General features: G+C 43.5%; 1 protein-coding gene across 2 annotated transcripts; it reads right to left on the minus strand.

Moving 5' to 3' along the window:
* Nucleotides 1-596: 596 nt before the first annotated feature.
* On the minus strand, nt 597-26,916 carry RAD52 (RAD52 homolog, DNA repair protein). 2 transcript variants are annotated; one of them, XM_069489609.1, is made up of 13 exons: nt 26,806-26,874; nt 13,944-14,032; nt 13,421-13,522; nt 11,469-11,570; nt 10,550-10,643; nt 10,306-10,373; nt 8,348-8,466; nt 7,431-7,506; nt 4,920-5,116; nt 4,612-4,757; nt 2,824-2,928; nt 1,926-2,153; nt 597-1,498 (listed from the first exon to the last, which is right to left on the minus strand). In XM_069489609.1, the coding sequence occupies exons 3-13, from the start codon at nt 13,502-13,504 to the stop codon at nt 1,437-1,439; spliced, it is 1,281 nt and encodes a 426-aa protein (XP_069345710.1). In that variant the 5' UTR covers nt 13,505-13,522; nt 13,944-14,032; nt 26,806-26,874; the 3' UTR covers nt 597-1,436. The 2 variants fall into 2 exon arrangements, with proteins under 2 accessions (XP_069345710.1, XP_069345709.1); XM_069489608.1 differs by lacking the exon at nt 13,944-14,032 and having other exon boundaries at nt 2,845-2,928; nt 26,806-26,916.
* Between the last annotated feature and the right edge of the window lie 927 nt (nt 26,917-27,843).

The raw sequence follows: 27,843 nt of genomic DNA on the forward strand, positions 1-27,843 counted from the left end.
AGGATATCAAAGTCCAAAGCCGAAGATAGGACCAAATCCCTGCAACAGTGGGTAAAGTGAAAGCCTTTAGAAGATAGGGAAGTCAGGGTAAGCTGCTACTCTTCATCTTCCGAAGGAATAGAAATGGTCAACTGCTGCTTTAAGAGTTCCTTAGCTCAGTCACAGCTTCCCACAAATGGGTCTGTGATCCAAAAATAAGAAGTTACTGCTTCAAGATTGGGCACCACACAGCCCAAAATGCACCTAAAAAAGATGGCAAACTCATTATTTGGGGGAAAGAATTCTGAAACATCTAAACACTGCGAAAAACCAGTTTCTGTTAAGGTGGATTACATCTCACATCTGAAATGGGGAAATAAAAGCAGCTACAGTTTTTGAGCATCCCTAATCCAAAAATCCAAATACTCCAAATCCAAAACTTTTTGAGTACCACTTGGTGCCAAAAGTGGGAGGTTCCACCCCTTACCCCATGTGACAGGTTGTAGACAAGGTAGGCACACAGAACAGTTTATTCAGCCCCAAGGGTAAAAACCCAGCCCCAGCTGCAATATATCTTATACACAAACTTTGTTTTGTGCACAAAATTATTTAAATTATTGTATAAAATCACCTTCACACTATATGTATAAGATATATAGAAACATAAATGAATTTCATATTTAGTCTTGGGTCCCATCCCCCAGATAATCTCATTATATATAGGCAAATATTCCAAAATCCAAAACACCTCTGGTCTCATGCATTTCAGATAAGGGATACTCGGCCTGTACAATAATTTCCATTTTGTTAAAAAGTAGAGGATTTACTTTCTCAAAATGCCTTTTCCTTGGTCTTAGATCATTATGTCCTTGCTTAGGAGGATTATGATGTCATAAACCCATGAATTAGAGATTATATTAAATATTAGATGAAGACTGGAGCCTCAATGGGTCCAAGTAGTAAAAAGCACTACTGCAGTCTTGTTCTGTCATGATGTACAGTACTTATTATGTGAACCACATTAAAAGCATGGAGACCTGAAAGGAAAGAAAACATTACTCAATACAATTTAATGTAGGCAATTGTTAAAGCTCGTGCTTAGTATCAAGTCTAGCCTCTCTTGCTTGATGGCAGGCAGCCAGTGGTGATTCCCAAAATGTCTATCTTTATTAACATAATGGCTTAGAAATAAATCGTGGAAACCCACAAGAGCCCAAGAAAAGGTATTTCATCTGTCTAGCACCTCCCCCTGCAGTGTGTGACAAGCTTCTTGAAGGTGCTCAGCTCTAGCTACAGTAGACTCATGGTCAAATCCTCTGATAAGGTTCAGAATGAAGCAAAGTAAATCCTCAGAAATTAAGTTCATTCCCCAGGAATGATGACCAATATCATGACCAAAAAGTAGTTTTCCAAAGTCCCTTTGTGACAAGAGTCCGATGATGTAGGCTGAGCCTCAGTTAAGATGGATCCAGTTTCCTTTTCTTCATGTCCTGGCTCTTCTTAAGAGATTCCCAGTTACCTGTGGACGAAAAAATGGCTTAAAAGTAACTGCCATGATTTTAAAATAAGGAATAAACTGACAGTTAATAATTTCCGGATTGTATTAATGATCCTAATTAGACTAAGAGCCCATGAATGAAAATTACTGTTAGGAGGAAAGCAGAGCCCTCCGCTAAGCCTACACCAAATGGCATCATACTCATGAAGGACCCACCCCCACCTTTAGTAGGAAAAGCTCAGTGTACTCATCCTTAAGCTTCCCGCTACTGTCAAAGGCTGCACCTGAAAGCAGGAGCCCGCAGGAAACACTCTGGCTCTTAAATCAGTTATCTTCTACTTACTTACACTGCTTATTCCCTTGGAATGATTCTATCCAACTTAAATGTCATCCTTCCTTTAAAATTCACAGAGTTAACTTTTGTTCCTGAACACTTCTCTCGTCCTACCTGTTACATGCTGGTTAGTGCTATAAGTTTGGGGTTGCCAGGGTCCAGATTTTGCTTGTGGTTTCTGGTGGCAAAGGTTGTGTGGGGTCCTGTTCCAGGTCACCGTCTGGTGGTTCAGTGCTAGTGTCTCAGATGTCTGGGGTGGTTCTGGTCCAAACAAGGGCTCAATAGCACTGTCCAATCCATCTGGAGTCAGATCCCACATTTCAAGATTATCTTCAAGATTCTCTACAGAGATCACAGAAAAGTGTAGCATCAGCAAATAATGAAGGATTCTCAAAGAAAGCCCTGGAAACACTGGCCAGAAGAAATCCCATGTCTTGAGTGCCTATGATAGTTTTTGGACTCTCTCTCCTCTGCCCTGAAAGAGCACTGAAGCTTCCCTTTGATTAGTACAAAAGCAAGGCCGGGTACTCGCTATCAGTCAGAACCCCTTGCCAATAAAAACGAGGATTCCTAACACCTTGCCTTTTTTTTGTTTGTTTGTTTTTTGGTTTTTTTTTTTTTTGGAGACAGTCTCGCTCTGTTGCCCGGGCTAGAGTGCCGTGGCGTCAGCCTCGCTCACAGCAACCTCAAACTCCTGGGCTCAAGCGATCCTCCTGCCTCAGCCTCCCGAGTAGCTGGGACTACAGGCATGTGCCACCATGCCCGGCTAATTTTTTCTATTTTTAGTTGTTTGGCTAATTTCTTTCTATTTTTAGTAGAGACGGGGTCTTGCTCTTGCTCAGGTTGGTCTCAAGCTCCTGAGCTCAAATGATCCACCCACCTTGGCCTCCCAGAGTGCTAGGATTATAGGCGTGAGCCACCACACGTGGCCCCCTAACGATACTTAAAATGCATTCTGTGACTACTAAAAGCATAAAGCACAGTAGGGTATAAGCATTTCATGGGTATTTACTAATTAATTCTTGAGTCACACCTGCAAGGCAGTCTTTCTCAGTGACTGGTTCTGAGACAGCAGGTACGGCAGTGCTGTGCGTCAAAGGAGGGGCCGGAAGGGCAGCTACGGTTTACACAGGAGAAAGGACAAGTCAGAAATCACATAACTAGGCCAAGCGCGGTGGCTCACATCTGTAATCCTAGCACTCTGGGAGGCCAGGGCGGGAGGATCGCTCGAGGTCAGGAGTTTGAGACCAACCTGAGCAAGAGCGAGACCCCGTCTCTACTAAAAAAAAAAATATATATATATATATATATATATAGAAAGAAATTAGCTGGCCAACTAAAAATATATATAGAAAAACAGTTAGCCGGGCATGGTGGCGCATGCCTATAGTCCCAGCTACTCGGGAGGCTGAGGCAGGAGGATCGCTTGAGCCCAGGAGTTTGAGGTTGCTGTGAGCTAGGCTGACTCCACGGCACTCTAGCCCCCAGCAACAGAGCGAGACTGTCTAAAAAAAAGAAGAAGAAGAAATCACATAACTAAATGGAATTTAAGAGATTAAGTCTATCCCCCTCTTGTTAGAGGGAGCAGTCTAAGAAGTGCAAAGCTGCCTGGGGCTATGTCGGTTCAGACTGTCAAGGAACTCAAGATTACCGAGTCCCAGTCCTACCTACAGATCTACCTGTGGTTTTGTTTTTGTGGATTTTTTTTTTAATTTAACAGAGTTTAATTGGGCAAAGGATGATGCATGAATCAGACAGTCCCCAAACCAGAATAGGTTCAGAGAGACTCCCTCTATGTTGTTTAAAGTAACTATTCCTTCTCACTAAAATGGGAAAAACAAAAGTTTATTTCTCCTTTAACAGCAAAAGTAGAGGGGTTATTAGAAGCCATGTACTCCAGTGGCTGGCTGGCTTTTTAAAGTCATAAGCCTTGCTCAAGCAAAATCTTAAGCAGAAATCCAATATGTAAAGTAGATTAAAAGAACAATGGCTCTGGTTGTCTGGTAAGAAGTAGGGAAAGTCCTAGAGGACAACCTACTCCACACTCCACCCTGGGAGCTTCTGGACTCTGCAATAAACTAAAGTCATCAAATAAATAATCTACCAAAAGCTCCCATTATCTTCAAACCCATTTTTTTCTTCTATTCAAAGACATGACAGAAACAAAAGGCTTTCTAATGCAAAGATGGACAAAGTATCTGAAGCAAAAAAAACCTTTTTACCCTGAAATTTCTAATTCCAGAAGATTATGTCAAGGCCCATTTACTTCCCTAAAAAAAAAAAAAAAAAAAGTCTTTAGAAATGGGAAAGTGCATGGCAGATTTCACTATCTTTTTTTAAGATTTTTTCGAGATGAGGTTGCCCAGACTGTAGTGCACTGGCATCACCATAGCTTGCTGTACCCTTGAACTCTTGGGCTCAAGTGATCCTCCCACCTCAGCCTCTTGAGTAGCTGGAACTACAGGTGCACACCATCACGCCTGGCTTTTTTTTTTTTTTTTAATAAAGACGGGTCTCATTATATTGCCCAGGCTAGTCTCAAACTCCTGGCCTCAAGCAATCCTGCCTCAGCCTCCCAGAGTGCTGGGATTATAGGTGTGAGCCACCACGCCCAACCCAGATTTCACCATCCTTAATTTCCTCGACTCATTTCTCCCATGTGTAGCTTGAGAGAAGTCCTGGTGAAGTCTGGTTTGGAGCTGGCCACAGGGTCACTGGCAGAGAATCGGGTTATCCTGTCCACTAGACTTCCTCTTTCAGATACACTTCCTAGGGCCTCTCCTGCCATCTTCCCACACACCCTCATTCTTCTTTTCAACTGATGGGGGAGATAGTTCAACTTGCTGCTGTCTCTCCATTTGCTCCCGGAACTGTTGCTGCATCTGCTTTTGCCGGAGCTTCCGCCGGTAAGTGGCATCATTCTCCACAGTGGCCGAGGTCAGGTGTCTGCATCAGAACAGCAACAAGATGGGAGAGAGTTCCTGAGTAACAGCTATGGTTCCTCAGGGAGCACAAAAACCAGCTTTCTGGCTCTGAAGGTAGAAATGAAGGCAAACTAAACCGCATGGAGAAGCAGAAGAGGAAAGGAAGGGAACTTAGACCCCATACCGGGGGCCACAGTCCTTTTCCTCCTGTATCACAATGTGGGCATCATCTGGGTGGCGAGGTCTGCAAGGGGAGGTCACTTCCTGTGGTTTTGGGTGTCCCAGCGCCATATTTGGTCGGCAGCTGTTATATCTTGCCTGTTCCACAGAAGGTTCAAAATCTTGTCTCTTTGCTTTAGTTAAATCCACTTCCAGAGGCAACTAATAAGGAAAGAAAGAGGATAAAATACCTGGAGATAAATGAAAACTAAAATTCAACATACAAAAACTTCTGGGATGCAGTGAAAGCATCCCTAAGAAGGAAGTTAAACACATAAATTAAAAAACTAAAAAAAAAGGAAGATCTGAAATCAGCTACTTGACTTTGTACCTCAAGGAACAAACTAAACCCAAAGCTAGCAGAAGGAAGTAAATAAAAAAAAGATTAGAGCAGAGATAAATGAAATAGAGAATACAAAAAGAATAGAAGAAAAAAATCAAAATAGTTGTTTTTTTGAAAAAAATCAAAATTAACAAACCCTTAACTAGATTAAGAAAAAAAGAACAAAGACTCAAGTCGAATACTGATTTTAAAATCCCCAACAAAATATTAGTAAACCAAATTCAACAGCACGTTAAAAGGATTATACAACATGGCCAAATGAGATTTATTCCTAGAATACAAGGATAGTTCAATATACGAAAATCAATATAATACAGCACATTAACAGAATGAAGGACAAAAACTGCATGCACTTCTCAACTGATGCAGAAAAAGCATTTGACAAGATTCAACACTCTTTCGTGACAAAAACACTCAACAAACTAGGACCAGGAGGAAACCACATCAACATAATACAGGCCATATGTGAAAAGGCCACAGCCAATACACTCAAAGGTGAAAGACGGAAAGCTTTTCCCCTAAGATCAGACACAAGGCAAAGACACCCACTCTCACCGTTTCTATTCAACATACTATTGGAATTCCTAGCCAGAGCAATTAGGCAAAAGAAAGAAACAAAATGTGTTCAAACTAGACAGAAAGAAATAAAATTATCTTAGTTCCACAGACGACATCACAGAAGAAACATTTCCTGACGTTAGATTCGGCACTGATTTTTTTTGGGTATGACACCAAAAGCACAGGCAACAACAGTAAAGATAGACAAATGGGACTGCAGCAAACTTAAAAACTTAAGAGGCAACCTATGGAATGGGAGAAAATCTATATAAATCATACATCTGATCAGGGGTTAATATCTAGAATATTTGAAGAAGCACTACAACTCAGCAACAAAATATCTAATAGGCAACAAAGCAAGACTCTGTCTCAAAAAAAAAAAATTAAAAATAGAACTACCATATGATCCAGGCAATCCCACTTCTAGGATTCAATTCCAAAAAATTGAAAGCAGCGTCTCCAAGATATAGTTATACACCCATGTTCACGGCAGCATTATTTACATAAGCCAAGAGGAAGAAATAAGGCAAATGTCCAGCAATAGATGGGATAAACAAAATGTGATATGTACATGCAGGGACTATTATTCAGCCTTAAAAAGGAAGGAATTCTGACACACATTACCACATGGGTGAATCCTGAAGGCATTAATGCTAGGTGAAATAAGCCAGTCACAAAAAGACAAAAACTATATGATTCACTTATCGGAGGTACCCAGAGTAGTCAAATTCATAGAAACAGAAAGTAGGATGGTGGTTGCCAGGGTGGATGGAGAGAGGGAGAGGAGAGTCCTTGTCTTACGGGCAGAGTCTCAGTTCTGCAAGATGAAAAGGTTCTGGACAACAATGTGAATACCTTAATACTACTCAACTGTACACTAAAGATAGTTAAGATGGTAAATTTCATGTGTTTTTCACAATAAAAGAAGAAAACTGCAGACTAAGAAAAAAATTTTTTTAAAGAGAAGAGTTTTGACAAATGCCAGACACACACCTCTATTAGTGGCTCCACAAGAAAAAGAATCTCTTGGGTACAGGATGGGAATTCTGCCCTGGGTGGCGCCACCGCAGGGACTTCAGAGGGCGCCACAGGGAAGGCAGACACTCTCTACCAGGCAGGAGGACACCCCGGAAGCTGACCCACCGCCAGTCAAGTATGACCCCAGGGGCGCTTGACCACAGACCCCATTCTCCAAAGGCAAATGCTCAGATCACGTGATAGGTATTGACAGAAATGATGGACATCTAAACCTTTAGGACACTAGAGCTAAGGAAAAGAAATGACAGCAGTGCTGTGGAGGGCTGTGTGCACGTTCTGAGGTGTCACAGGCCACTCCCAGCCACAGCTGGCTATATAGCAGACAAATGGCACAAATTCTCCAGGACTCGATCTCTTCATCCATAAAATGATCAGTTCCTGCTAGCTCTAACATTCAAAATCTGAAATAAACATTCCAGACCCTCCAAATAGCTGAGTCCTCACGTCTCCCTCCATCCTCCAAACACTCCCCCGACACAAGAGAATCTGCTGTGTTGTCTTCCCTGCAATCCAGCCCACTCCGCCCTCGATACATACCTGGCGTGGAAGCTTATTCAGTGACCTCAGGTAGTCTTTGTCCAGGATACAATTGCCAAGTGCATTCCCAAAACTCCTGAGGGTAGGAGGGGAAAAAAGTGGGACAGGGTTGAGAATTGTTGCACGGGAATCCCAGAGATCAGAGTTCCGATGTTAGTACAAGTTGCTTCTCAGTGTGGCAGGGGAAATGGACCCTAGTGTGCATTCCATCAACGTCTACTGAGCGCTGGCCAGGTTCCTTCCAGGTTCTGAGAATAGCAAATGCAAATCCCTGCCCTCAAGGGGAGACGAGTATGAAAAAACTAAGGAACCATTTGCAAAACCCATTAGCTACCTCCTGATGTGGAGCACAAAACTTCCAGAGCAGAGATTTATTTTTCCAAGAACTGCTCCAATTTCCAAATAAGAGCGGGCTACACAAAAGGGCACAGCCCTCCATGACTAGAGTTCTTCACTTGGGATCTGTGGAGCTCCAGAATACGGCAATGCCAAGTTTTAATGCACTCAGGTATTTTTCTGGTAATTTATTTCACCTTGGTTCTCAAAGACATCAGTGTAACCATGTAACTCCGTTAACTCTGTCCCGTCTGCACGGAGACTGCTCAGGAGCGCGGTGAGTGAGGACGCTCCCCACGCACCCCTGGAAAGGCCCCTGGCCACCGCCGAGCGGGGGCGAGCCCTGAATTCTACCACGGACTCCCAAAACGGGAAGACCTAAGCATAAACTCTAAAAAATACAGAACAAAGTAGGAAAACAGGGTAGATAAGACATGGTAGGAGTGAGATTTATCTTTCCATGTTATTTAGACTTTTGACCCATGTGAATATATTAACTTTAAAAAAAACCACAAAACACAGAACTGCTCTGAAACAAGAGCTAAAACGAAGCAGGTGAGACTCCAGCCCCCCGTGCTCACCTGAGGGCTCGCTTCAGCCCGTCCGTCACCGCCTCCTTCCTCGCCTTCTCCAAAGACAGGGCCTTGGACTTGAGGCCCTCACTGACGCCATAACCCACGTCTTCATGATATGAACCATCCTGGGGGCAGAAAAGGAGTTCAAACTCGAACATGAAAAGCTGCAGGCTTGTCCCCTTTCTCTCAAGCAGTAGTGTTCAAACCGGGCATCTGTCACCCGGAGGCAGAGAGAGCTGTGACAGCATCAATTTCCAGGATGACTTCCCAGAGCCAACCTGCCTACACATGTGCCTGTGGTCCAGGTGTCAAGACCGTCGTCCCTTCCCACCCCGCTTTCACATGCAAGGCCTGTCTCTAAGCCCCCCGATCTCACTAAGGTGCATCCCCCAAAGGTATGAAAACCTCTGGGGTACCAGGCAAAGGGATCATTTGAAATACTGTATCTAACAGTGGCCGGGTAGCAAGTCCTTTCGTAAGTCAGGCGGTATCCCTCTCTCAGCTGAGGTGGACCTGACGAAATCGTCAGCTGACAGAGAATCAAATAAAAGCACGCTGTGATTTCTAAAAAATAACTCAGCTCTCAAAGAAATGAGTGACACTGTAACAAAATGCTTTCCATTCTCAGCTACTTACCAATGTGTACAGGGTTTTTCCGTACTATTTACAAAAATCACAAGTCAAGAATAGAATTAATGCTGAATGTTCATTCAAGAAATAAGTAATATTCAGTTATGTGTATATAAACTAACTAAAAAGAAAAAATAACACCATCCATCTCATTAAGATATGCATTTTCCATAAAATTTTAATTTTTCTTTCTAAGCATCAAAATTTTGACATATTTGTGTTCTCTTCAACATAAACACAATTGTCCGATCAATTGTATGTTAATAACTATGATAATAACTCAATCCAGAAGAAATCTTTTAATATTTAGAGCATTAAGGTCACTGAAAATTTACCAAAAAATGTATTTTTATACACACATATGCACACACACAGGGAGAAAAGCATAATAAGGTTATTGATGAAACCTTCAATCATAAATATATATTAGGATAAAAACCAGTAGGGAAATAGAATAGATATATATAAGTTCAGATAAAGAAGGAAAAATGTAAAATTTCTGATGATTAAAGAATAGCTTGCTCATATATTTTTTCAAATAAATGACAGTATTTAATCCCTATAGTATTTGGATTTCACTGGCACATTTAAAAAAGATGTAACAGATTTACAGTGGTCCTCAACATTTTCCACAGGTTCTTGGAAACTGACTTTAAGTGAAATGATGTATAACAAAATCAATTGCTTTTAATCAACCTTATAACAAATGACATTGAGGACCTGCTATGTTTTGCCTAACGTCGTAGTTTCCAAAAACCTATCAACTACATTAAGTGAGGACTTACTGTATTTTAAAATGTCAAATTTTACAATATGTCAAAAATATACCTTTTGCAAACAATTTTATATATGGTGAAAACTTTTTAAAGTGCCAACTTAAAAATGTTCAAGACAGTTTTTCAGAATTCTTTTAGGGGACACACGAGCAAACCTGCGTGGACGCCACCGTCCTAAGGAGCACGGGGGGCGCGGGCCAGAGACTCCCCGGCTGCTCCGCCACCGCCACCGCTCCTGGCGCGCCCGCCCGAGCCCGCACCCTCGCACCCTCGCACCCTCGGCCGCACCCGCACCTTGCCGCGCCCGCACCCGCACCCGCACCTTGCCGCGCCCGCACCCGCACCCGCACCTTGCCGCGCCCGCACCCGCACCCGCACCTTGCCGCGCCCGCGCCCGCACCTTGCCGCGCCCGCACCCGCACCTTGCCGCGTCCGCACCTTGCCGCGCCCGCACCCTTGGCCGCACCCGCACCCACAGCCGCGCCCGCACCTTGCCGCGCCCGCACCCTTGGCCGCACCCGCACCCACAGCCGCCCCCGCACCTGGCCGCGCCCTCACCTTCAGCTGCACCCGCACGAACGCGCACACTCCCACGTAGAACCTGCCGTTGTTGAGGTCGACGAAATCTGGGCGAGGGAAAGAGACCAGCTGACGAGGGTGCGACTGTGGCCTCACCCACGTCCCTCCGGCTGCCAACCAAACACGCCAACCTCACGCCCTCGCCACCAAGCACTGTCGCCACCAGTCAGACGATGCCAAAGGAGGGGGACAGAGCGGTGGCACTGCCAGGAAGCAGACTCACCCACGTTCTGCTGTGTGACCGAGTGTGCCCAGCCATTGTAACCAAACATCTCGTTGGCCAGACTAATTACCCTGTGACCCTCAATGTAACACACCTAGAAAAAATTGTTTTTAAAGAAAAAGCTATGTTAAAATTCCTTGTCATACTTAAATGTGAGTCAAAATTTGCTTAATTTATTCCTTATCTGCTTGTTTGGCAAAACTGCCCTTAAACCTTCCAGGGGAATTCTCAATGAATTTATTTCAAAGATCTTCTAGAGCAGCGGTCCCCAACCTCTTTGGCACCAGGGACCAGTTTCATGGAAGATGATTTTTCCACGGACAGGGGTGGGTGGCAGGTGGGTTCGCAGAGCTCTGTGGCCCAGTCCCCGACAGGCCGTGGAGCGGGTGTTGGGGGCCGCAGTTCTAGAAGGAGCCAGTGAGAACAAACGAACTAATGGTCTGTCCAGGGGGAGGAACTAGACTCAGAGGGGAAAGAACCACTCATCTAACAGTTTCCAAAACTCACAGATGCCAAAAAAGTATAAATCTCAAGGTTGACATATTTTATGGAAGACCAAAAACATGCACAGAAGTTAAAATTATAAGCAAATGATGCACAATTATTATGTATTAATTATAAATTTTTAAAAATTATTTAATTCAAAAATAAAAAGAAGCAAATGGCAAAAGGGACATTTTTTTAAATGGTACAAAAATCCTAAGATGGCAGTTATCCAACTCTCAAGATGACGCTTGGGCCCCTTCAGATGAGAATGAAGGCCGGACCCATCCCCACCCAGGGGCAGTAGGAGACCTCCACTTCCAGTGAGCAAGAGCCTCCCGCACCCGTGAGACCCAGAGAGGGACGACAGTTGGCGAGGTCACCTGCGCAGTCTGCTACACACGGACACAGCTCTCCAGGCGCGGGACCCTCCTACCTTCTGGCCTCCTCCAGCCACGCGGCTACTGATGTACTCCGGGCCCAGCCTCCGCCTCAGCGCACTCTGAATGGCCTGGTACTCCTCCGCCGTGTACTGGCACTGCGGCCCGGAAAGGGAAAATCAGATGGACGTTTCCATCACACCTCACATCATCGAGTCTCCAGCTTTTTGGTCTCAGGACCCTTTTATGCTCTTTTTTTTTTTTTTTTTTTTTTGAGACAGAGTCTCCCTCTGTCACCAGACTAGAGTGCTGTGGCATCATCCTAGCTCACAGCAACCTCAAACTCCTGGGCTCAAGCAATCCTCCTGCCTCAGCCTCCCAGAGTGCTGGGACTACAGGCACGTGCCACCATGCCCGGCCCTTTACACTCATACTGAGGACCCCCAAGAGCTTTTGTTTATCTTGGTTATATCCATCATATTAGAAATTAAAACTGAGAAACCTTTAAGACACACATCGCATTAGGCATCAGAGTGATGTTATCATCACATTGTGCAGTGTCTGGGAAACTCTACCATTCACACGTGAGAGGTTGAGGTGAAAAAGGCAAACAGTATCTTAGCACTGTTATCAGAATAACTTTGGGCCGGGCGCGGTGGCTCACGCCTGTAATCCTAGCACTCTGGGAGGCCGAGGCAGGTGGATCCCTCGAGGTCAGGAGTTCGAGACCAGCCTGAGCAAGGTCGCAAGAGCAAGACCCCGTCTCTACTAAAAAATAGAAAGAAATTATCGGGAAAACTACAAATATATAGAAAAAATTAGCTGGGCATGGTGGCACGTGCCTGTAGTCCCAGCTACTCGGGAGGCTGAGGCAGGAGGATTGCTTAAGCCCAGGAGTTTGAGGTTGCTGTGAGCTAGGCTGACGCCACGGCACTCTAGCCAGGGCAACAGAGCGAGACTGTCTCCAAAAAAAGAAAAAGAAAAGAAAAGAACTTTGACCTCACGGATGCTGAAGGGTCTTATGATTCTCCAGGGGTGTCAGAGCCACATTTTGAGGGCCACTGCCTTAGCTATTACTACATACTTATAAAATTTTATAATTTTCTCAAGCCAGGTCAGACGTTGTGACTCACGCCTATAATCCCAGCATTTTGGGAGGCTTATGAGGGGTGATCACTTGAAGCCAGTAGTTTGAGATAAGCCTGGGTAACATAGTGAGATCCCTTCTCTATAAAAAAATTTTAAAACTTAGCCAGGCATGGTGGCACACACCTGTAGTCCTGGCTGAGGCAGGAGGATCGCCTGACCCCAGAGTTCCAGGCTGCAGTGAACCACGATGATGACACTGCACCCCAGCCTGGGCGACAGAGCGAGACCCTGTCTCTACAAAAAATAAAGAAAGAAAGAAAGAGAAAACAGGATAGGAAGTCTTGATTCCACTTGTCCTCTCCAAAGTTTTATACCTTCTTTTCCAATTCAATAATTCCCCATCCCACATATATATAACTATAATACTACTTGCTGACTTTGGTTTTTTCCCCTTGCCCCATTTAAGTGAGGTGAATACTCACAAACAAATCTCTGGTAAAGACAAAGATAGAGCAAGAAAACCTTTTCTACACACGGACTGTCTCAACAAAAAAGGACTCTGGTAACTTGGGATCCCCCAGGAAAGAGGCCTGGCCGGCATGGACACAGGCACTCAAGGAGGACAGGGAGACTTGTCACACACAGTCTTTCCCTCATTTTGAATTCAATAGCATATGACTATGCTATCTATCCAAAAAATAAATTTAAATCCAAATGTAATCCCCAGTACTATCAGTCTTTTGATGCTAAAGTTCTAAAATGCTGTCAGAGTTCACCAAAGACCACCAAAATAATGCATCTAAGGAAAAACCAATTAATGACAAATAGCTTACACATACATGATGATGCTCTACAGCTTATCCTGTCGTAACTTTTCGCACCTAACTTCGTCCTCTCCCATGAAGGAACCACACGTTACCTGTCCAAAGCATAACACAGGATTGCCGCGGACAGAAGGATGGCGGTCGCAGCCTGGGAAGCTCGCTTCCTCAGCCCCAGACATGTCGATTCTGCTTGACTTCTGTACAAATACAAGGTTAAAAAAAGATCTGAAAGAATGCTAAAGGTAAAAGACAAAAGCCTCCACTAAAAAACCAGATAAAGCACCTTTATGTAATATCCTGTGAGTTACTTAATTCATGTAATTCTAAACACTGCTCCAATCAAGCACACGTTCCCCAGTGGCCAGCCGTGGCCTACCAGGCTGCCGAAAACGCTTGAGGGTTTGCTTCTACCTTTCTGTTAACATTTTTGCTGTCGTGGTGGTGCTACTAAAGGTGATTTTTACAATAAGAATATATTACGGTCATAATTGAAAAATCAAGATTACAAAAATGCTCTTTATGGGAAAGCAAACAATCCAAAAATCCAAAGTCCAAAATGCTCCAGAATCGGAAATGTTTTGAGCACCGGCATGATGCCACAGGTGGAAGATTCCGTACCTGATCGCGTGTGGCGGGCAGCGGTGAAAACGCAGACGCACACCAGAGTCTGTGCAGCCTCCCGGGGGAAAGTGAAATGACCTCAGGCTCTGTGTGTAAGGTGCGTGTGGAACATAAATGAGTTTCGTGTTTAGATTGAGGTCTCATCTCCAAGATATCTCATTATATATGTGCAAACATTCCAAAATCTGAAAAAATCTGAAGTCCAAAATACTTCTAGTCCCAAGCATTTCAGATAAAGGCCACTCAACCTGTACTAGTTAAAAGGTAATTGTGTGAGGTGATGGGTACATTAATTAGCCTGATTGTGGTCATCATTTCACAACGTATATGTATATCAAATCATCACATTGTACACCTTAAATATATATAATTTTTATTTGTCGATCATACCTCATTTCACAACATATATGTATATCAAATCATCACATTGCACACCTTAAATATATACAATTTTTATTTGACGATCATACCTCAGTAGAGCTGAGGGGGGGAAAAGAAAAATCAAGTGAGTCTGTTTTAAAGCTTAAAAAACCCAACTTGTTACCGCCTGCTACACAGACAACATGGCCCTGCTCACTCTGGGGGCAAAAAAGAAACAGAAACCCCAACAGCTGAGCTGCTCTGGAGGCACTAACACACCAGCGGAGGGAGAAGACTGACAGGGACGGGCAGAGCCCGAACATTCGGGAAGGACAGGTGACGCACCAAACCAGTCTGGCTCCCGAGCCAGCAGCCCCAGCCTTGACCCCGAGCAGACCCCCTGGGGCGGCCCGTGGCCTGTGCTTTCGGAAGCCGCGGGGGCTGGGAGCCACTGCGTCGGACTGAGACCACGCAAGCTCGTAACCCGTTAGAAAACATAATCACCCTCAGAAAGTCATCCGCAAACGCCTGCCCACTGCCCGAATACCCTACACCTGTAATCGAACAGCCTCAACGCTGTGCCTCGGCAAATTTACCCGTTATAAATCTTGGGATTATTTGCTAACAGAAGTACAAATTCGTGACCGTCAAGTGGTACGGCACCCCCACGGCATCGCAGGAGTCCCCCCGATCCCCGGTTTCATTTCCTCGCTTTCCACAGCTTCAGTTACCCCCAGGCAACCATGGTCTGAAAATCTTAAATGGAAAATTCCAGAAATAAACAATTCATTGAGTTTTAAATTGTGTGCCATTCTGGGTAGCATGATGAAATCTCGTACCATGCCTGGGACACGCACCCCTTTGTCCAGCGTCTCCAGGCCGTAGATGACACTGCCCATTAGTTACTTAGTAGCCCTCTCAGTTACTAGATGGAAAACATAGTGTACATAGGGTGAGGCATCCACTGAGGGTCTTGGAACATATCCCACCAAGGATCCTACTGGGTAATGTAACGTCAAGTTCTAGATGTCGAATTCCAGCTCTGTCACCCACTAGACACTTCACCAAGGGGAGTTCACATAATTTCTCTAAATGACATTTCTGCATCTAGAAAACGGAGGTGACAGTAGTGCCTGCACTTCCTAGGGCTGCTGTAAAGATGAAATGTGATACTTTCTGAAAGAGCATTAGAATAGTCCCTGGCACACACTAAGTATTACCTAAACGTTAGTTATTGCTTATGTCGTGTTAATTTTCTCACATAGATTATGATGAAAATGCAGAAAATCATTTAAATGATCGTAAAACATTACAGTTCAGCCAAGAATGTTAAATTAATTTATAATCTAGTACTAAAAAGCATAGTGGCCTAAACTAGGTGAATCAGTGTCTAAAATTGTTAAATCAACGAATTAGTGAAATAAAGATAGTAGTCAGAACGTAAAGGGAAGCGCCAGGAAGGGCAATCAGAACGAAGTGCGCCTGTCTCTGTGGTGCGCGGCTGTCGGGGGAACAGTGAGTGCAGCAGGGATCTCTGCTTTTTCAAAATAAAACTTCTAGTATCACAGTATTTTATTGTTCAGATATTTGCATGTATTATTTTAATAAAAATAAGAATTAAAAGTTAAATATGTATTCTATGAAGCAGAGGTCAGCAAACTTTCTGTCAAGGGTGACACAGTAAATATTTTGGTTTGGGGGCTATAAGGTTTCTGTTGCAACTACTCAACTCTGGCATTTTAGCGTGTACGCAGCCACAGACAATGCCTAAGTGAACAGTGGTTGTGTCCCAGTCAAGCTTTATTTACAAAACAGGTGGCAGGTTAGGCCCACAGGCCATCGTGTGCCAGCCCCTACCATAAAGCACACTGCAAACTCTAGTCAGATGTGGTCCAACATCCAACTCCACCAGCTAAGTTACTTAGATTGAGCAATTTCTTAACCTGTCTGTGCCCCAGCTTCTTCATCTGCAAAAGGGATCTTCTTAAGTTTGTTATAATAAAATGACATGATACTGACAGCTTCCAGCAAAAATCATCAATGGGTACTAAAAGGTTGTTGGGGAACAGGATATGCACAAAATCTCAAATGAGCACCAGTCGGGTTATTTGTTAAAAACAACAGGGCATACTTTGTGAATGTACTTAATGCCACTGAATGGTACACTTAAAAATGGTTAAAATGGTTAAGTTTTATGTTATGTATATTTTATCACAAGAAAAAACAAGGAAGGAGGACAGCTTGGCATGATAAAAGTTTGTATCTCATTCATGCAAGGTCTGATGTGGGCTGGTGGCCAGGTCGACCTTGTAGCTGTGTCACGTAGCACATGTGGCCTCCAAGGTCATTGCTGCAGGGGTAGAATTGGAAGAGTCCCACCAGTTCACAGCTGCCTTAACTTGGAAGTGACACATACCACTTCTGGTCATCGTACACTGAAGAGAACTTGTTATGTACATAGCTCCAACTTAATCAGAAAGGGCACTGGAAAACACAACAAAGTGTTTGAATATTTGGTGAACACTGCCACGATACATGTCCCCCACTCCAACATGAGCCCCAGGAAGGTGGGAGATTCTTTCTGTTCTTCTTGGCATCACCGGTGACTAGCACAGCCCCTGGCTCTTAGAAGGGTCAGCAAGTGTTTGGCGAGTAACAGCTGTGGACTAATTGAATGAATGAATGAATGAAGGAAGGAAATATGAAATGTACGACATACAAAGTATGCTTTTAAAATCTTTAGAAACTAATTTTTTTTTTTTTTTTGAGACAGAGTCTCACTCTGTTGCCCAGGCTAGAGTGAGTGCCGTGGCGTCAGCCTAGCTCACAGCAGCCTCAAACTCCTGGGCTCAAGCGATCCTCCTGTCTCAGCCTCCTGAGTAGCTGGGACTACAGGCATGCCCCACCATGCCCGGCTAATTTTTTCTATATATATTTTTAGCTGTCCATATAATTTCTTTCTATTTTTAGTAGAGATGGGGTCTCGCTCTTGCTCAGGCTGGTCTCGAACTCCTGAGCTCAAACGATCCGCCCACCTCGGCCTCCCAGAGTGCTAGGATTACAGGCGTTGAGCCACCGCGCCCGGCCTAGAAACTAATTTTATTACAAGGCAAGAGTTACACCTCTCATTTAAAAAGCAACCTGTTCTGCCTTTCTAAACAATATTTTAAAAGATCTAACATTCATTGAAGAAAAGGACAATCTTGTCTCTGCCCATAAGGTAAACACGAAATCTTTTTTTTTTTTCTGCTTTTTCTTTTTTTTTTTCTTTTTTTTTGAGACAGAGTCTCGCTCTGTTGCTCAGGGCTAGAGTGCCGTGGCATCAGCCTAGCTCACAGCAATCTCAAACTCCTGGGCTCAAGCGATCCTCCTGCCTCAGTCTCCCGAGTAGCTGGGACTATAGGCATGCGCCACCATGCCTGGCTAATTTTTTCTATATATTTTTTGTTGAGCCTAAGAATACTGAGTTATAGAAATGCCCCCTGTATTTCTGGAGACAAGATTTAATTTCAGAAGTCAAATAAGGCTTTGCCTTAAAGAAAAAATAAATGTGTTAGTTCAAAAGCTGCCTCATCTCAGGAGGGTGTCTTGTTGGTCAGTAATAGCTGCACTTCAAAGAGACAGCTGTAAACTGGGCCTATGGTTCTCACCTGTTTTGAAAGACAAGGCAGGCCTCTTCTAGAACCAAAAGGTTGCCGAGCTGACAGGCAAAGACCCCTGGAGATGAGAGCTGATCAGATAGATATGCTAATGCCCAAGCCGGGCCCAGATGGAACCATGCGGTTAAAGTAATTAACACAAAGCACAGCTCATGTTGACTTCTGAGATCATCTCTGTCTCCAAGAACACAATCACCAGAGCCAAGATGTCTCTGTTTTTTGCTAAAGTAATAGTCTTATCATAAAACTTAGAAGTTTGCCCTAAGAAGATTTTATAACTCATTGTTCCCCTAGTTAGAGTTAGTTAAAGGATCTGTAGTAGCCTTTCAGACGACTTTGACCCTAAAGCAAACTGCCTGTTAGTATGTAAATCCCATTGCCCTTGGCAACGGGAGCCTGTATCTACCCTATAAAATACCTGTGTGGAGTTTCAGTCTTTGATATATTTTATGCGGGAAGAAATATATCCATCTGGATACCCTCCTTATATCTATTTTCATAAACCTTTACTTTATAAACTATATCTTTGGCTCTGTGTATTATTATCATTATTTTATTTTTATTTGTTTCCTACTATTTTTTCATCCTTTGCAATGACCCCTACCTGAGAGACCTGATCAGAAGAAAAAAACCTCTTTGTGGGGAGCGTAGCTAACTCCCTGCAATTTTTAGTTGTCCCGATAATTTCTTTCTATTTTTTAGTAGAGAGCCTCGCTCTTGCTCAGGCTGGTCTCGAACTCCTGACCTCAAGTGATCCTCCCACCTTGGCCTCCCAGAGTGCTAGGATTACAGGCGTGAGCCACCGCGCCCAGCCTTGCTTTTTCTGTTTTTTTTGCTCTTCTACTTTAAAAAAGATACATATTGTTCTGCCTTTCTTAACCTGTCCACAACTATTTTCCCATTATAAAATGAAAATATCTTTATTGTAGAAAGCTTTAAACACGTATCAGAGAGTATGGGAGGATGTAAAATCAGCTGGGTTCCACCACCAAGATGCAGCTGTTGTCCTTTTATATATGTGATTGTGTTTGTATATGTGTGCTTTATATGTGTGCATGTATGTGCATATTTGCTAAACAAAGGTGGAATCCAAATGCTACAGGTACATCTTACGCAGCACCTCATATCTTCTTGGCTTCGCCTGTCCCTGAGGCCCTTGGCCACTTTTCCACCCCAGGTGTCACTGGGCTGACAAGTACCTGGTTCTCACCAACTGCACCGCCCTCGCTTCCTGCTCACACTGTCTGCCTCTACCTCCCTCCTGGGGCTTGCCTCTTGCCTCTGAGGTGCGATCCACCTGATGCCCACACACTCGCAACCTAGAAGCTTGGAGGAGTTAATGAACCGTGAGGCAAACCTTTTTCCAAGGAGATGCAGAAGCTGAGGGGTGAGTCCTGCTCCTTCCTTCCCTTGGACGGGCTGTCCTGGAATGCAGCACTTCACACATCCTCCCAGGAGACAGCTTTAGGAGATCGAGCAACCAACTGTACTTATACCAAGGGGGGGCCAACTTGGAAGTTCATCCTTGAACTTCCTTCTTAACCTTAAGACTTAACCTTCCTTCTCCCCTCACTCCCATTCCCTCACCTCTGCTTGTGAAATTGCACTTCCTGAAAAAATAATAGCACATAAGATTTTGCCTCAAGCTCTAGGTTCTGGGGTACCAGGTACAGCAGACACTACAGCTGCCCTGCCAGTTACCCCATCAGCTGTCACTACAATAGTGCACCCTGGCCTGACTTCCAAGTGCCAGCATCTGATCTCTCTCCCTGAGAGCCTTCTTTGCTATTCAGAGCCTATTTTGCACCTGTTCATGGCAAGCCGGAAGTGCCAGAGAACTAATGTCCCCTGGGAGCAGCCTTCACAGAGTGACTGACAGGAGCTGACATTTAAACACTCCAGATTTCTTACCCTTTCTTTGGGGTATCACCAAGCCATGAGCTCCACCCTGGCTCCAAAGTTCCCCCGGGGAATTAGGTTTGGCTGCCTAACCATGGTAACTGGCTGGATAAGTCCCACTTTGTTGACTGCCTGTCCTTTCCCGTCTCGCTTTCCCTCTCCTCTACCAGTTGTCCTGGGGTCATCTCCAAATAAACTACTTGCACTTGGGAGTAAAAGGGGTGAGGGGCAAAAGATACTTTTACAATGGAGAAATCTGGCAGATACCACCTTAATCAAGTAATCGAACTTAATGTCACCAATGATAGCCACATCATGTGCTTCCCGATGGATGATGCTCTGAGACGGTCACAGCATCACTCAGGGCGTATTCCCACCAATCTAATCCTGAGTAAATAAACAAGTTCAAATCTGCAAGGCAACTGGCCTGGACTCTTCAAAAATGTCACCATCTCAAAAAATAAACAGAAGGGCTTGTGAATTCTTCTATACTAAAGGAGACTAAAGAGATATGACAACTAAATACACTGTGTGGTCCCTGATGAAATTTCAGATCAGGGGGAAAAAAGCTATCAAGCTGCGGTCCCCAATCCACCTAGCCGTGGCCCGGCCCTGCACCACAGCCTGAGCCCCGCCCACCCCCAACCGTGGAAAAATTGTCTTCCATGAAACCAGTCCCTGCTGCCAAAAAGGTTGGGGACTGCTGCTAGAAAGGACATCATTAAGATATGAGAGAAATCTGATGAAGGACTGGATATGAGACGAGAGTATTGTATCATTGTTGAACTTACTGAGTGCGGTAATTGTACCACGGTTATGAGAATGGCCTCAATACTAGATCTACGACGAAGTACTGGAGGGAAGTACCATGTTTTCTGCAGGTAACTCCCCATTCAACTAACCAAGAGAGTGTGTGTGCACACGTGTGCATAAAGAGAAGAAGAGAAACAGATAAGACAAAAGTAACAAACATGAATCTAGGAAAAGAATATGCAGGCATTCATGGTACAATTTTTCTAAAGGCTTCAAATCTTTCAAAATAAAATGTTAGGAAAGACTTCCTAGATAGCCAAGGTTTTGGCAGCTACATAAATTCAAACGTCCTGACACATCTTCTGAAAACTATACAAACCAAAAAGAGGAACAAAGAAAACCACAAATATTCCATGTCTTCAACATGGAATAATTAGAAGACTAAAAATACTACAAGCTTCAAATTACCTGTAAGCACAAAAACAAACATCAATTTCTGGTGGAGATATTTCTCAAACTCTCCTCCCAACTCTTTAAAGAGAGCGAGATGGGATCCAGGTGGGAAGGGAAACGCAGAGAAGAAAGAAGAGGATGAAGAGACTCAGACGGAACTAAGTCACTCCCTGAAAAAGAAACCACACACTAAATATGAAAACCCTGACAAAGCTCTGACAGTTCAGGGACAGGGGTACATTTAAGCACATGCAGAGCTTGATGAGGCGGTCTTGGAAAGTTTCTGGGGAGAAGAGAACAAAAAGGAACAGAAAGGTACCCTCCAAAAACTGTGCTGTGAAGGGCAAAAGAGGAGGCAATTTAGGTTCCTGCATGACAAAACTGACAATCCTGTTCACAAAATGCACAATTAGAGATAAAAAGATTGAAAATAATGAAAGAGGCTCGGAACCCTGTGGGATAATTTCAAAATGCCTAACATACATGTTATTGAAGTCCCAGAAGAAGAGGTGAAAGAAAATGGGACAGAATTTTTTTTTTTTTTTTTTTTTTTTGAGACAGGGTCTCACTCTGTTGCAGGGGCTAGAGTGCAGTGGCATCATCACAGCTCACAGCAACCTCAAACTCCTGGGCTCAAGTGATCCTCCTGGCTCAATCTCCTAAGTAGCTAGGACTACAGGCATGCGCCACCATGCCCAGCTAATTTTTCTATTTTTAGTAGAGACGGGGTCTTGCTCTTACTCAGGCTGGTCTCAAACACCTGGCCTCGAGTGATCCTCTCGCCTCAGCCTCCCAGAGTGCTAGGATTACAGGTGTGAGCCACTGTGCCTGGCCTAACACAGAATATTTTTAAAAATAATGGCTCTAAATTTCCCAAATTGGCTGAGATAAATTTACAGATTTAAGAAGTTCCACAAACCTCAAGCTGGATAAATAAAAAGATAATTACACCTAGACATACCAGAGGCAAACTGCTGAAAACCAAAGATAAGGAGAAAAATTCTGAAAGCAGCTAGAGAAAAATGACACATTATATATAGAGTAATGAATGACACAAATGATGGCTCCATTTATAATAAGGGTAAAAAGCATACCTAGGAATAAATTTAACAAAAGACGTATAAGAGTTCCGCACTGAAAACGATAAAACCAAACAAAAAGAAAAGAAGACCTAAATAAAAAGGGAGATATGCCATGTTCACATATTTGAAGGTACAATACTGTTATCATTTCTTTCCAAATTGATGTATAGCTTCAATGCAATCCCAATCATAATCCCACCAGACTTTTCTGGAGAAACTGGTAAGATGATTCTAATATTTATATGGAAATACAGAGGATCTAGAATATCCAAATCAATCTTGGAAAACAACAAGATTGGGGGACTACATGACTTCAGGACTTACCATAAAACCACGGGAATTAAAATAATGTGGTACTGATGTAGGGATTGATCAATGGGACAGAAAAGAGAGCCCAGAAATTAATTACCATTTTACACAGTCATCTTAATTGCAAAAATGCAATACAATGGCATTTTCAACAAATGATGCTGGAACAACTGGATATCTATATGGAAAAAAAGATTTAATATTGAGTTATACCTCACATCATTCACAAAAACTAGAGCTAGATCATAGGCCTAAACATAAAACTATAAAACTTTTAGAAGAAAATATAAAAGATTATCTACATAACTCAGAGGTGGCCAAGATTTCTTACAAGTCAGAAAGCAATCACTATAAAAGAAAAATACGATAAATTGACTACATCAAAATTGTCTATTCATCAAACAACTTTAAGAAAATGAATAGGCAACCACAAAGGACTGATATCCAGGATATAGAAAGAACTACAATTCAATAAGAAACATAAATTGTCCAATTTAAAGTGGACAAAAGATTTGAGGAGGCACTTCACAAAGGAAGATATGCCAGTAAGTACAGGAAAAAGTGCTCAACATCATTAGCAATCAGAGGCTAAATTAAAACCATAATGACATATCACTGTATACCTCCAGAATGACTAAAAATAAAAAGACTGACAACACCAAGAGTTGGCAAGGCAACTGGAACTCTCATACACTGCTGGCAGGAAACAGGCTGATAAAACCACTTAGCTGCTAACACATGCTACCCTTCATGAAGAAGGAAGGACTCCAAAGATTGAGCCACAGGCCCAGAAGGTGGAGCAGCAGAGGATGAATCCCAGGCCTTGAACCTTACTGGTTCTTTATAAATCTCCAATATTGGTCCTTCATCAGATAGGTGTCTGTGCCTGTCTCTTCATTTTCTTAGAGTTGTCTATGATAAGAAGTTTAAAATTTTGATGTAATCAAATTTATCCTTTTGTGTGTGTGTGGTTATTGTTTTCTGAATTCTGTTCAAGAAACCTTTGTGTACCTCCAGGTCATAAAGGTATTTTTTTCTATATTTTCCTCTAGAAGCTTTATAGTTTTCTAATTTTGGGAAATAAGTGTGATTTCTTTAGAAAATAAACATACATCTGTCATATGAACCCAGAATTCTTCTGATAGGCATTTTCCCAGGAGAAATAAAAACACGACCAAAAAAGACTTGTAGGGGGTAGGAGGGAAAGAACCTGGACTAGGACAGTGGCTGTGAGCAACAAATAGATGAATCTGAGACATTAACAAGGTAAACAAGACTGGTGAAGATGCTTTTATTTTCCTCCATTTCCTTATCACCTAAAACCATTTCTAATTATACGTGGAGGGAGGAAGAAAGGCATCAGAGGAAATAAGGCCTGTTAAATAAGGTAAATTTTCCTTTTTTATATTACCTTTTCTCATCTTTTTTTAAAAGAGATAGTGACTTACTGTGTCACCCAGGCTGGAATGGAGTGCAGTGGCGTGATACTCCTGGGCTCAAGTGGATTCTCCTACCTCAGCCTCCCAAGTAGCTGGGACTACAGGGTATGTGCCACCACACCCAATTTTTTTTTTTTTTTTTTAAGAGATGGGATCACTCTACATTGCTCAGGCTAGTCTCAAACTTCTGACCTCAAGCGATCCTCCCACATTTGGCCTTTAAGTGCTGGGATTACAGGCATGAGGCACCACGCCTGATCCTCTTTTCTCATCTTTATTAAAGACAGAACAGGGCATGATCATGAAGGTTTTTGTGAGCCACCCTAAAAAGCTTGAAACTTTATTTTGTAAGCTATGAGAAAGTATTGTAAAATTTTAAGCTGAGAATAAGATTATATTTCTGCCTCAGAAAGCGCTTTGTTGACACTGAATAACTGAGGAAGCGATCATTTAGGAGTCTACATTACAACAGTCCAGATGGGAAATGATAAATGCTTAAGTAAGACAATGGAAATGTAGAGAAAGAATGGAGTCTGGATGTGTATTACAGGTGGCAGATTTGACAAGACCCAGTGATGGACAATATTCTGATTGTGAAGATCAAGAACAGCTGGATGAGCAGGATTAAACAGCAAGTTTCTTTTATTTCCATTTCTGTACATATTGCTGTAATGTTTGTGATACTTTAAAAAAAATTTAGCAACAGAGTAGGAAAAAAAATATTTTTAAGCTAAAAGAAAGAAATCTCAAACTGTCATTTCCTCTTTGAAACCTTATGCATCTCACCACATTCTAAACAGAATTAACCCTATGCTCCCATAACATTTTAGACGTACTTCAAAGCATGCATCACACTATGATCACTCCTCAGCTGCACTGCCACACTCAGCCATTTGAGAACAGAGAGGCCATACACTAATCACTGAATTCCCAACACTTAATATAGTCCCCACCCAGCACATAGCATGAAGTGAATTTTAGCCTTATTTTATTAATAGCTTCTCTCTACTTCAGAAATGCCAATACAATACTAAAAATGAATGCCTTCAGTGAAAAAAATGTTAAAAGCTGCAGAGATTGAAAAATATCCACACTAGCTTTTCTGCCCTTGAAAATCGGTTATACAGTCAATTCTCATTATTAATGGTAGTCATGTTCTGTAAAGTCACCATGATGAACACTGAATTAGCACGTACTGAACCACTGCTCCTAGGGGAAATACAGGGCTGTACAACAGGTCAATACCTAACCTGTTTTATGTGTGCTCTGTTTAAAGATATCTTACTTAATATATATTGTTGACTCATTAACACTTAAGTCACAGCTGACAGCTCGCCTGAACAAAGCTTATCTAAAAGCAGCTTATCTTTGTGAGGCACATCACTGCCTTCTCACACTTAGGAATGCTACAGAGCACTTCAGCACTATGCTTGGAGGCCATTTTAAACACCAAAATCACTAATAAAGAGCGCAAAAATATGAAAAACAGCCAAAAGGAGGCTTATGAACAGTTTGAGAGCTGAGACCAGGTGGCAGAGCATGGTCAGCTGGGAACTCATGCTTGGGAAGCTCAAGGAGCCAGGATTTGGGGGTTACAAATAAATTTCAGCAAGTAGGCAAATTTGCAAGTACAGAATCCATGAATAATGAGGACCCATTGTAGTTTTTTTGTTTTTTAGGGAAAAATCTCTCTAAAAGTTAGGTAAATTACATTTTTCATACACTCATCCCCAACTACACTCAGTTTTTATTATAACAGGTCTTGGCATACATTACACAACAGCAGTTATCTCATAGTTTCTGCCTCCCTGAGACCTGCACACAAACATTTCTCTGGTTGTTACCACTACAATTAATGGTTTGATAGGTGCTGAACTGAGAATAAAAGATTTTAAAAAAGACATACTCCCCTAAAAGATACCAGACCTGAGGCCACTGAAATACCTGAGCTAATCCCTGAGTCAAATGCTGGTTTCCGAGAACTTGGTTTTCAAATGTTTGTGCCTCATATTGCGAGTTCTGTGGAGGAATAGACCTCAAAAGGTCTAGAAAGCCATCAATATCCATCAACTAATGGAGAAATAAAATGTGGTATAATCATACAATTCAGTCATTTAAAAAAATGAAGTTTTGTTACATGCTACAACATGGATGGACGTACCTTGAAAACATTACATTAAGTGAAATAAGCCAGACACAGAAGGACAGACATGGTATGACTCTACTTATATGAAATACAGTACCGAGAACGGGAAATCTCAGACAAAAAGTAGACTAGTGGTGCTGGCAGTAGGTGGAAATAACGGGTGTCTGCTAATGGGTTTCAGGGTTTGAGGGTGACGAAATATTGATGAAAATGTCCTGTAATTAGCTAATGGTGGTGGTTGCGCAACCTCATGAATACATTTAAAACCACTAGTTATACACTTTAAGAGAGTGAATTTAATTATGTATTATATCCCAACTTTTAAAAAAAAGGTCTAGAAAAGCTAAATGCCTGGCTAAACTGGCCGTTAAATTCCGTTTAAATTTATCATTCCTTCCCAACCACACCCACTCCTTCCAACCCACTGAGCCACTGACAGCAGCTTCAGGCTTTCACTGCTGCCAACGAGCAGCGCGGCCAGCGTTCGGCGCCGCGCAGGGCCGCGCCCCGAGGGCCGGGCGCGCGCGCTCCGTGCGCGCTGCTCACTACGGTAGCGCATCCCTCCCAACCAAACTCTCGGAAGCCCTGCTCCCGAACCCCGCGCTACACGGGCCTCCGGGCTCAACACCTCCACGCCGAGATCTGCAGGAAAAACTCAGCCGCCACCCCAGGTACTCGATCCAAATCTGAGCGGTCCCGCGCTCCATAACCCCCGGCCGGAACCACCCCAACAGGGACCCGTCCTCCCTGCCCACTTACGCGCCTCGGGCAGCGCGCGGTGCACGCAGGGAGCGAGCTCGGTCTGAGCTTTGAACAAGTGCAAGGAAGCTTAGCTAGAGACCGCGCAGAGGAGACTGGGAAGGAAGCGCAAGGGGCCCTGGGAAGAAGGTCCTAACCCACAGGGGAAACTTGAAGGTGTTGGGGAGGACAGGGGGTGGAGCCGTAAATCAAGTCCAAAGGGGAGAAGAGCCGCAAAGCAGTCAATCGGAAGCCGTAAAGCAAGCTGGACGTGCCAAGCGGACTTCCAAGTTCTGAGCCGCTCTCTCCGCCCCTTCCAAGTTCTGAGCCGCTCTCTCTGCCCGTTCCTTACGCCCCTTCTGCGTCCAACTTCGCTACGGCTGCGTGTCGGTTTGTGGCCGCCCGGAACTTCTCTGCCCACTGGCGGGCCTGGCTGGCTCTCTGGGCGACGGCTTCAACTAAGGCCTCTGGGGCCCGGTGCTCTCGCGCCATCCCACGCATGCCCAGTGTCCAGTTACGACACCGGGCAGGATCCACCCAATAGCCATCCATGAACCCTTGGGATGGTGCGGGGAGAGGGGGATAGTGCTTTTAAGTCTCAGTAAAACGGTTAGGAGAGCCCTTCACGGATTGCACTGAGGCAGTGTGGACACATATTCAGAAAGCCCCCTTCCTCTCACACATCCACTCATCACCTGTTGGCGTCTTACCTTAGCGAGGACCGGAGGGAAATGAGTAAATGGCGACTTGGGGGCGGGCAGGGCTTTAGAATGTCTCGTGGAACTAACTGTCCCTTGGATGGGGTGGCAATTACACATTCTATTAGCAATGCTCAAAAAATGGATTTAACATCAGGGAAATGCAAATCAAAACCGCAATGACATATCACTTATCTCCAGTGAGAATGGCCTTTATCAAAAAGTCCCAAAACAATAATAAATATTGGCATGGATGCGGAGGAGAGACAGGAACACTCATACACTGCTGGTGGGACTGCAAACTAGCACAACCTCAGTGGAAAGTAATATGGAAATACCTTAAAGAGCTACAAGTAGAACT

This window comes from Eulemur rufifrons, chromosome 16 (assembly GCF_041146395.1).
Source record: "Eulemur rufifrons isolate Redbay chromosome 16, OSU_ERuf_1, whole genome shotgun sequence".
In the NCBI taxonomy this organism is placed as follows: Eukaryota; Metazoa; Chordata; class Mammalia; order Primates; family Lemuridae; genus Eulemur; species Eulemur rufifrons.